General features: G+C 39.6%; 1 protein-coding gene across 5 annotated transcripts in view; it reads left to right on the top strand.

Moving 5' to 3' along the window:
- The window catches only part of prr12a (proline rich 12a), a 29,638-nt gene that overhangs the window by 3,128 nt on the left and 14,521 nt on the right, over positions 1–11,989 (top strand). The window contains exons 2-6 of one of the 5 annotated variants that reach the window (XM_066665517.1): positions 8–382; positions 3,915–4,037; positions 4,971–5,078; positions 7,978–8,135; positions 11,689–11,850. In XM_066665517.1, coding sequence (XP_066521614.1) covers positions 4,996–5,078; positions 7,978–8,135; positions 11,689–11,850 — 403 coding nt within the window. In that variant the 5' untranslated portion in view covers positions 8–382; positions 3,915–4,037; positions 4,971–4,995. The other 4 variants (XM_066665516.1, XM_066665515.1, XM_066665514.1 and 1 more) reach the window with 4 other exon arrangements.

Below are 11,989 nucleotides of genomic sequence, written 5' to 3'. Positions count from 1 at the left end.
TTTTCAGGACATTTGTAATTCTGCCAAGAAATCTCACAGTGGACGGATGGACACAGCTGTGGAGCTTAAAATGTTAGGTGATATTTATCTGTTGGGGGTAGTTTGGAAGCCAATATTGCACGGTTGTTAAAACTAGTACTACAACAAATAATAATAATATGTTACAGCGTTATGACTCTAGATTGTCTGCATCTTATGATGGTTTCTTGTTTTCATTTTCATTTACTACCCCCTGACCTTCCTCTTCATTTCGCAGGTGAACTCCTTCTTTCTTCTCAATACATCATTTGATTGGAAGTTAATTGAAGGGTGGTCTAAAGCTTTTATACAGAAAGTGATACAAATATAGACGCAAATTAATCATGTGCACGTCCAGTCTCATGTAAGCACCTTATAAGTCTCACATTCAATGTTTTTTATTCTGTGCGTGATTGTGTGAGCGCATGAATGTGTGTGCACCACATGAGTGTGCTGCTTTCTGCTGGGCAAAGAAATATGGGTTCATTGTGTATCCACATCTTTTATGATGTACATCGGGTTCGTGTGTCCGAGATAATCACTGAAATGTGAAAGGTGCCGACAGCCTGTAGGGTTTAACTGTGTTTCAATGTTGTGTCCACTGTACCTCAGCACTGAGAGAGACCTGGAGGAATTTAGGTCAATATTACTTTCACTAACAGATAAGTCCAGTGATGACCATGTTCATAAAGGGTGTGTGTCACCTGCTCATAAGCGCTCATGCTCGCCTGTAGATAAGCTTAGGGGGGTGTGTGTGTGTGTATGTGGTTGGAAAATACTTGTTTGCTGTGTGTATGTATGTGCGTTTGGGAAGGAAGAACAGTAGGATGTGAACTTTCAGAATGGATCTACATTATTCATCATGACTGATTTGACAGGCATCAATAAACATAAGAAAATAGCTGTGAAAATCACGACAACCTCATTTGTCAAACATTCCCAAAAAAGACTGCATTTGTTATTAAAGAACGTTTGGCAAAAAAAGAAATCTAACTTTCCCCTTTAACCTTCATACAGCTGATCAGCCGAGGCAATGCTTGGTGCCTTAGCCCAGCACATGTTGTAAGTTTTACATTATCACAGAGGTGTTTTATTTCTCAGGGAACTGGACTGTAAACCACTTCATCATTCACTCACTCCCTTGTTCACTTATTCTTGTTTAGGAACTGCACTAGATTTCCTCACATACTCACTCACATGTAGGGACTGCACCACAAGGGGGAGCTAAGGTGTTTCACAACAAAGACACTGTGTTCTTGTTTACGTTTATGGCCTGACCTTAAAACCCAGCTTTAATCTACGTTCACTATTGCTGACCAATAACTGAAGATTTTACCACACCAATTTACACCGTGCTATCTACATGCCTTAATGATCAGTGCAATTTCTTCAATCTATAATAAGCTTGATTATGGGGTAATGGCTTCCCCACAAGTGGGGACAACCACAGACAAAATTGAAGCGTTAAGTTGGTGGCTAATGGTTTTTAGCTATATAACATACTTTTTTTTTAATGACCATTAATTATTATTGTTGTTGTTTTTATTATTAACTAATAGACACACACACTACATATTAAAAAATAAATAATTATACAGGGAAGAGTTATACAACAGTATGGGAGACAAATTTAGCATGACAAGCACATACAAACAATAACTAATAGAGGTTTGTTATATTCCAATTTCTCTAGCATACTTTAGTCTATATATGGCAAGGGTCTCCTGGTCTTAGCCACAGATGCTCCGCTCCACACTTTCAGTGCACTAACCTGGCCTCACTGTCAGGATTCTGCCATTTGCTTTCTGATTGGCTACATCCGCATATACGCACTTCTGTATAGCGTTTTGTACTGGTCCAAAGTGAATCGCTTCCTTCTACATGTCACGCCAAAATAGCAGACTTGTGATTGGTCCTTTTGGGTGTCAGTCCAGTTTATTTACCTGCAGTAGTAGGTGGACTAGGGTTACAGCTCACTGTAAGTCTTTCAAGGGGCCGGACTGCAGCTGAAAAAGAAAATATTTTTAAATCATTATTTACCAAGTTGTGATTATAACGAAATTAAATTAATCTTTTTTTTTTCAAGATTTAAATCATAATATTTCAAGTAGGCAAAGTCACTATGGACTACAAAGCAAGTTCTCCAGTGTTAAATCAACACTAATAGTGTTAAATTAACACTGTTAGTGTAATAATTTACCACCCTCAGTGATACGTTAACACTAATAGTGTTGATTTAACACTGGAGAACTTGCTGTGTACCCAAAGTCATCTTGTTCCAATTGTGTCCATGTGATTTTTTTTCTGGAAGTAAAATCCGATATCCTATCTCCAAAAGTGCTGTATACAAGTGTCCATAAAACACTGTCAAACCAGAATTTGGAGATGTACAGGGGCCACATAACATGCTGCTGTAGTTGCAGGGGCTGAGCTAGCCCCGCACTCAATAATGTGATCAATCAGGTTTTTATTTGTACAACTATCTGACGGTGTATAAGCTACTGTTACTTGTTTATAATTATGCATGCTTCAGACACCACACATCTGGAGAAAGAGGTAAAGTCTTTCTTTAAATAGTTTCTACCATGTTCTCTAATGATGACAAAACATTTCTACTCCAGATTAGCAGACACCTGCTGCACCATCAATGCTTCATAAATCATATTTCAATCAGTCTTCTAATCCTGTAGATCTTTGTGCTATTGATTTGTTAGAAACGTATCTTGATAAAGCCCAAGCCTTGCTTCTTTTCCACTTTCTCAGCAAAGAGGACACTGTTCCTAATCTATTATTCTCTTTAAAATTGCCCTTTGGTTTTTATCCCACATTGTCATTTTGTACCCCTTTTTTCACTGCCATCTTTCTTTTATTTTAAATCCAGCTCTGAGCTTTTCAGCCACTGGATGTCAGTAAAGAACCCTTCTGCCTCTTATACTTCAACGTTAGAAAAACTGTCCCCACCTAAAATACCATTATTTACCTCAACATTTTACATTCACAATCATTCACAGATATAGCAGAGCACACAACAGCAGCACTTTACCTCAGAAAAGAAAACCCTGTTTACAGTTTATATATTAAAGCCTAAATGTATTTATAACTGCTGCAAAATGTTAAATTGTAAATATTTACACTACATTTTATAATCATGAAATACACATTATTTAAATAATTTATTTAAAATGATTAAAAAAGCACTTAGCCTCTAAAATCTATAAAATGATATATTGAGAAGTTTGTAAATAAGAAATCCAAATGGTTTAACACTGGGTTTGTGGGTGATCATTTTTCCAAACTTATTTGGAAACAAGGCGTGAAAATATAAGGATGATATAAAACACAGGCTATTTGTGTCACATAAATGCATATAAAATCCCCTGCTCATTGATTAAACACCTAAAACCTTATCTCTTTTAATTAACATATTTTAAAACAGTTGTTAATGAGTTGTTACATAAAGCATGATTATATATTTTTTTACTATGCTGATTAACACAAACTGTGCAGTGACATATGAGCTGTCTTTGACTGTACAAGGTGGACCAAAAAGGTGTTTTGGAGAGTGCTTAAAAACTCCATCAGCAACTGCTTTATCTGATCCACTAGTACCAGTGCAACACACACACTAACATATCACCACCACATCAGTGTCACTGCAGCGCTGATAATGACCCACCACTCAAATAATAATTTGGGGGGGGGGGGGGGCTTTGTAAGTATGTAGAGCAACATAGGTAGTACAACAATTTGTAATTGTGGAACTACAGGGTGCACCTGTGTGTTGGTCAATAGGGCTCGTGAAATGGACAGTGTGTGACCAGGTTTATTCTTTCTTTTTTTATGTTGTTGCTTTTGGAGAGAGGATTTCTTTTCGGCTTTGTCTTTTTCATTCACAGAAATGACAACAAACAACTGACAAATAATAACAACAGCTGAGACCTTAGTTACAGTATCGAGGCTTAGGAGCGAATGAGAGAGGAAGAGAAAAAGAGAGCGGGGAACAGGAGTAGGAGGAGGAGGTGAAACGCACACACACACTCATAGAGCAGAGCCGCCTTCAAACATGGCGCCTGCGGAGGGGAAAATGACTGATATTATGAAAAAGTAAAGGCCTCTGCGCTGAGAAAAACCGCCGAACCGCCCGCTCCGTGCCTCACATCCGAACCGAGCCCTCTCCATTCGAAAGCCGGGGGCGAGGAGAGGGGAGAAAGACGGGCTAAAGAGAGAAAAGGCGCGGAAACAGAGCAGGGCTCCGTCTTATTTTGATGCGTCGACACACAGAGCTGTAGCCGACCGTGCGCGGAGCGAAGCCCGGGGAGGGAGACAGGGTTTCCCGCTGCTCTCCCTCTTCATTCTCGCCTTTCTCTCGGCCTCGTCTGAGTTTAAAATAATGTAGTCAGACCGTCCGTGTGACAATCGTTTCCCGGTGGAAGAATAATCTATTATTTCGCGCTTGCAAAGCGGTGGAGGAAGGGGAGGAGAGAGAGAGGGAGAAGAAGGACGAGCGCGGAGCACTGAATATATTTCTGATCTGCTTTGGTGGTTTGTGTTTTATAAATGGCTCTGATCCGTGCCGTTTTACACCAAACCTGAACCTTAGGTGAGGGGGCTCTTTCTTTTTCTCTCTCCCTCTCTCTTTTTTTTCCTCCTTTTCATTTTTGGAGGTGGTCTTCTCAAAAAACACCCCCCTTTCTCTCTCTCTCTCTCTCTCTCCTCCATTTCCCTCTCCCTCTCTCTCTCTCTCTCTCTCTTCCCAATATGCTATTTCTATTTTTCACTCATCTCCTCTCGGGGGGAGAAATGAACAGAGATTTACGAGATTTGCGTTAACTGTGGAGGGAGGAGGGGACTCCTTTCTATCTTTGAACATTATTTTTGTAAGTATTACATATTTTGTGGAGTATTTTGCTAATTCTTTTTACTCCGACCCCATTTTCTCCATCTCGCAGCAGCAGCGAGTGTTAGTCGAGGCCAGACATGGAGAGAAATTACCCGGGAGCTGGCTTCGGAGATCTGGGCGCTGGAGCCGGATGGAGCTACGAGAGATCCGCCAAAGCGAGGTAAACGCTACGGAGCATGCGGGCGAGCTGCGCCTGTAGGCCGGGGGAGAGGAGGCGAGGCACGGCACGTCCTCCTCTGGGGGGGTGGTTGTGGTGGAAGAGGCTGGAGGTTAGAGAGGGAGAGAGAGGCTGGGATGAGCACAGTGATGTTCCCTCTGCCTGCTCTTCATAATGAACCGGAGCTGTGCCTCCGATGTGGGATGTCACAAGGCGTACAAGTGCTTTTTCTGGCTCCTGTTTTTTCATTGTTGTGAAGCGCAGGAGATGGGCTTCAGGTTGGAATGTGATTGACAGCCTAATGTGAGGGTCTACTCAGGGAAAAGGAAGAGATAAAGATGGGGGCGGGGTAAAGCGCTCCCACACGATTTAACATTATTACTGTCAGCATTATTGAGGCATCCTCTGTTTGAAGCAATGCAATTAAATAAATAACATGGAAATTCCAAATCTGTCTCCATGCATGGTTAAATGCATGTATGTATGCATGATTAAAATCCTCATATACAACTATTTTACATAATCCTTTTAAGGAGTAATGTATTAATACTAATATTAAAAGCGTCCACTTTAAAATAAGACATAAACACATGATTAAAACACCAGAAATGCTCCAATGCAAGAGCACAAAAATTAGGGCAGGAGCCTGTGAAAAGGGTGGATATATTTTTTTCAACCTTTTCACATTAGTAACATATCTCTTAAACGCTATAACATTAACATATAACATGTTAAAACACCACAAACGAGACTTTAACCTCTTCTCAACGAGTGGGAGGGCTTTGAAACATTAAACAAGCCGTTTTCGCTGCAAAAACCCAAAGACAAAGGCCACATTTGACAAGCCGAGAGCAGAAAGCAGTGAGGCCTCCTGCACTGAGGGCTAGCCCAGCTGCTGTTAGCTAGCTCAGCCCCCAGTGTCGCATATAGGCCTTAGACTCCAAAAGCGAGGATTTCAGCTCAGCTTTGGGCGAAAAGGCACAAGAGACACGGAAAAAACATCTATTGGACATAGTCTGTCCTGTCCAATCATATCTGTTTAATCGTTTTCCCTTCAAAGCACGCTTAAATCAGCTGCTAGTTGTGGTGCTAATCTGTTAGCCGTCCTGCAGCTAACATGTCCCTCTCTGCTTTTGCTGAAAGATGTGGGGCCTTTTACTTGAGCCAGAAACGAGCACAGAATCATAGACTCCTGTACAACATTAGGCATTTGTTTTTGATAAGCTGGGCAACGCAAGGATATCAGCAAAATCCAAATAAGGAAGCTATTCAAGCAGTAGCCCAGTTCAGTAGCAGTAGTTAGTTGCTCTCTGACTGTATTCAGGTCATGGTAGATGTATTGCCAAGAATACTTTCCATGCCATTGCTATGACTTTTCCTTTTTTCCGGTGCTTTCACTACTTTCTAAGCTCTCATTTTAACTCTTTGTTAGTCACATGTCTTGTTTAAGTGTTATGAAGTGATATCTGTTATTTGTAGTGCTGATATGTCAATTAGTTTTTATCAAAACCTCTGGAGTGCAGTTTGCAAAACACAAATGCTGTGGTTTTAATTCTAGTTAGTGTTAAAACAGTTATCAAGAACAAGGTCTTAACACGTTCAAACTGTGACATTTAAGCCCCTGTGAACAGTTATAGACTGATCTGTAGCGACCGGACACTTCTCTGTGTATGAACATGACCACAGCTGACTAGATTCAGCGCTCAGATATAAAACCAGGTTTCCTTGGTTTTGGATATAAATACAGGCCTGGACCTTAATTTTTTGAAACATTTTTGTAATTTAAATCACAATATCAATATTGGTTAAAAAACTAATGTATTTATTTATTTCCTTAAAAATAATTCAGCTCTAATGCACATTCATATTTTAGGTATTTTATATTATTATACGTACTTTTATTCCTGTTGTAGGGCCACTTTTATATTGAGACATGTTCATGGATTAAGCGGAAAAGACTAATGAATGAATGAATGAACGAATGAATGACTTGTCATTGGACTTTTTAATTAAATATATTTTTAAATTTGGTTTTAAAGAAATGCACAAAACTAAGTAATTAAAGAAAGGGTTACCAAAATAATGAATGAAAAATGAAAAAAAAAAAAAAAACAGACAAAGCCAACCAAAACATTGTGTTGATTGTAAAAGACTATTACAGATTACAACATTATCAGAGCACCCAATACTGAAAAGGCAGACAGCATGGAAAATCCAATATTCCCAGTGCCCAATCTTAGGGAACAAATGGTAACTGTTGAGAAGATCAGAGGTGGGTTTCTCTAGAGGAAAAACCTTTGATTTGCATCTACCTCATACTGACCAGCTTGGTCTCAGTTCATTGCCACAGCAATAAAATCCACTTCCAAGCCAGATACGTCACGAGGAGTGTCCTTTACAATTTGATGGATGTCCATCCAAAATGCAAGGATTAGAAGTCAAAGAACCCTAATGATGCAGAGTACTGTTGATGCCCAGGTGGGGAATCAGACCCACATTGGAGCAAGCTTAGCACAGGCAAAAAATTGCATAATATGTAAATACATATTCAAAACGTATTTATTGTGTAGCAGCAAATTGAAAAATTAATTAAAGCTCTGGGTGAAATATTAGCTCGCCATTTCATATACATTCACATACATTCAATTTAAATTTCAATTAAACAGGACACATTTAAGTAGTCAAAGCGTGGACAATATCAGCAGTACATGCTCAAAAGTGAAATATTTGTCGAAGTAATGATAAATTACTTTCGTATTACTGCCTCCTGAGCCATGTCAGTACGTCTATGCTGTGGCTGTAAATATGGATTCCACTGTGAAATATAATCTCTAAATTTGTAAACGCTGCATGTCACACAGGAACTGAACACTGTGTTCTCTCCTCTTCTGGTTTTCGACAGTCTGGTGTATGGCAGCTCCAGATCATCACATCCAGAATCTGAACTGCTCCATCGCCAAGCCTATGCCACTCCTCATCCGCTACAGAGCTATGCAACCAATCACCACCCTGGCAGCTCTGGACAGGGAGGAGCCTGGGGTGCAGCTGGGAGGAGTCTGAGTGAGTGACACTGTTTTTGGTTTTTGTTTTAGTCATTCACTTTTATCATTCACTTTACATGCTGCACATTAAGTCTTTAATGCAGAAACACACAATAAAGAAAATGCATAAACAGAACTATATATTTCCGAAAGACTCTGATTATTCATGTAAAATGTAATATATGAGCATCAGCACACCCTTTAAAGTATTTTAAGTAATTACTGACCTGATTTAATGTATTGGAATTAATTTTTGGCCAAAAACGACGATAAGCTTTGGGGAATAGAGCTCAATAAACCTTCATTTCTGTTCCAGATTAGCACAGCCAGCTGCACGCTGTCAGGCGCGTATACTCATGCTATCACGGTAAATGATCATTGGAGACGGCATGAACGTGTGAACGCAAACAAGACTAAATTAATTCAAGTGCTTGTGTTGTATGTATTAAATATATATATTAAATATGTTGTAGTCTCCTGTTCACTCTGTGCTTGGGGTGTATTTTGTCTGAAATGGCAACCCCCTGTCAGAACACATTCGCAGAAACTTTCGCGTGCAGGGAGAATGCGAGAACAGTGAGTTCGGCGCACTCTCTTGACAAGGTGGGGTTTTTTCACTCCTGGGAATTATTTTCCTGTTTGCGAGAGCGCTGTTAGATGCCTGAGGTGGTTTTCTAAATTATTTTCTCCGCTTGTAAATTTTACATTGGATCTGACGCCATAGATCAGGTTGCATTTCTTAAATAAACACGGCCAATAAATAAACCCTCCGTAATGGTTCCCGCCATGCATTCAGTGATTCCGGGTAGGCTCCGGATCCACCGCGACCCTGAACTGGATAAGGGTTACAGACAATAAATGAACGAAAGTGTGAAACTGAAAATGTTATAGCTTTCCCGCTTTTACAAGCCTCTAATGGGTTTAAAACAATAAATAAATAAATAAATAAACAAACAAACACTCCCATGTACGTGTACAGCTCAGCACTTGGGAGTGTTTATTTATTTTTTTATTATTTTAAACTCTCCTTAATTTTACTCTTTATGCTTCTTTAAATGCTTGAGGTGGTAATGCCCTTATATATATACTGTATATTAGTGGACATTTGGTGTATTCAGTAAGTTTTTAGAAAGATGTTCTTTGTCAGAGTGTGACAAAATATTAATGTTGAGATTGATCAATATAGAACAAATAATCTTGATAACATTTTTGGCGATATCGCCCAGCTCTACTGTCAACTGTGAAAAAATTGTATTCAATAATAATGACAGCACGGGAGATTCTTGTATGTAGTGATAGGAATAATAATTATTATAATGTTTATTTTATATAGAGCTTTTCTAATATCCAAGGTCACTTTACAATACAGAGAGAGCAAAAAAGCACCAAACACAGAAACGCAAATGAAAACAAATCACAGCAAACTCACAGAAAGCTGTGAACATCAGGGTTAAACATTTATTTTTATGCTGTTTTTATATAAGTATAGTTATAAATTTCTCAAAATCTCTCTGCTTTTTCAGTACACGTACTGTTTCAAAACATATTCATTACTCATTTCTGACAAATGTGATTGTCAGACGAGTCTCGAGGCAAGACGAGAAGTGGAAGCCCACCCAGGCAGGGCTCTTGAACAAAGCAGAGTGTTTGGTCTGTGAGTATTAGTTAGATGCAAAGCTGGAAAATGCATTTCTCGTTATGAGTGAAACTTGCCTCCCACACAACAGTGGATTATGAGGATTTCAGAAGAAGATTTAATTCTGGAGTATGTTCAAACGTCGTGAAGCCCAGTGCCAGATCCGTCTTGACGCAAGAATGAATACAGCTTTATGTTACTTACGTGTCGTTTCAAGTTTTCCCTGCTCTGACACATCTCATTAACTCCTTTAGCTCTGAGAGTCGGACGTGTGTGAGTCCACACCTCAGTTCCTTAGTGTCATCTATACACAGTTCACACACACATTCTCTAGTAATTAATGTTTAATTGATAGTGATGACTCTTAGTGGATGGTCATGTTAAATATTACAGTTCTCAAAGCATATCCTGGGTGTTTTCAGTGCTTAATAAATGCCAAATGTTACAAATTAAGAATAACAACATTAAGTGCTGTGCAGAATAAATGAGTGCATTGTATCTGCATCTGAAATGATTGTGTTTCAAGTCATATATCATGAAAATAGGCATTGAGATATATCATTTTAACTGTATTGCCCACTGCAGAGTGACTGAATAATTAGGTTGTAGAAGGTAATTCAGTATATCACCTACACAAAATCTAGATCTCAGATTCAGTTTCTGGTCCTAGAATTTATAATATCTGATAGTTAAAAGGGACATATTCTTCCTATTTCCCTGAAGTGAACACCGTTCTGAGTCTTAACGAATCATCTGTGACCTACAAGGATGAAACACTACAGGAGCATGCTCTTTAGACAACCAGGCTCTTTAGACAGCCTGGTTCAGAATGGCAATTTTCAGCACCTGTACCTTTAAATGATAATGAGCTACACACTGCTCACCCCACACACAAACACATGCACACAGCAATAAGAAGTGAGGCACAGGGGGCTTGTTTTTGGCTGATATTGCTGACTTCTCCTTGCGCTCTCACATACATGTGGGTCAGGTGCTGTGATTGGACAGACTCAGACGAGGGGCCGGGGTGTTTTTAAAGTCTCTGCACTTGACCTCAGATGTGAAGCAGCATCAGCACACAGAAAATTGACTGACTGGACTTGTTTCACAGTGTATGGTTTGGTGGGCTCCAGATCCCCACATTAATATGAACATGCACTGAAACAGTGATATGGTCCGCTTTAACTAAACTGCTGGTGAAACTGATTGTCCAGTTAACCCTATTTAACTAATTATAAAAGGTATAGTCTCTACCTCTCTGTTTTTTTTCAAGGGCAGTGACTCCAGCACTGTACCTATGACTCTGAAACTGGAATTCATTTTGATTTTTTAATCAAGGAAACATTTCAAGTGTGTGTGTATATATATATATATATATATATACACACACACTTGAAATGCAAAAAAAAATACATGGAACGTGATTATTGTGATTTTGTTACTTCTTTTGCATAGTTTAAGTCTTAGTTTAAGATTCCTAAGAGAGCTGGAGGATCCATATATTTTATGAATATAGAAAACACCAGTCTTGGGGGCATTATAACCATCTGGCCAATGTCTGACACTGGACTTGATAAACGTAGGTTTCGTGTACAACTGCTATAAAGCATCCAGTTCCATTCATAATGAATTTTTATGGAGAATACATACGATAAATATAAGGCCGTGACCCATATTTAAGAGAAGCAGTTGCTGATTCAAGCAGAAAATGAGGGTTGAGGGGAATGAAGGAGCAGCGAAATCTCCTCCCTCAATACAATGGGATCCCTCAATACAGATAAAGTGGATGCCCCCCCTCCCCACTCTGGGTGTGTGTGAGTGTGTGTTCACTACAACTGATGGGTTATGTGGCAGCTATAATAAACAAAGAAAGTTAGACATTTACCTGAGATACATTTAAAATTTCTATAACGCTGGTTTCTGCTATTATTCACAGGTCTGTCTGGACTTTTTGATGCTGGGCTACACCACGCAAGTCCCTCAGGTCCAGATCCATCTGTTATGAACCTGATCTCTGCTTTGGAGTCCCGGGGTCCACAGCCACCGCCCTCAGCCTCCTCTCTCCTCTCCCAGTTCCGCACTCCCTCTTGGCAGACGGGTAAGATCTGGAGTGATGGGGCGGGCTGCGTTTGTTTGTTCGCTCCTTAATGAAGAAAAGGATTACGACTGATATGGAACACAGCAAAAGCAATATATCATAGATTCTGTAAAGATATAGGCTAAACCTTGCGCACATC

The sequence above is a fragment of the Hoplias malabaricus genome, chromosome 3 (genome assembly GCF_029633855.1).
Source record: "Hoplias malabaricus isolate fHopMal1 chromosome 3, fHopMal1.hap1, whole genome shotgun sequence".
Lineage (NCBI taxonomy): Eukaryota > Metazoa > Chordata > Actinopteri > Characiformes > Erythrinidae > Hoplias > Hoplias malabaricus.
Note: the sequence above shows the minus strand (reverse complement) of the source record. Positions and strands in the feature narration are given on the sequence as shown.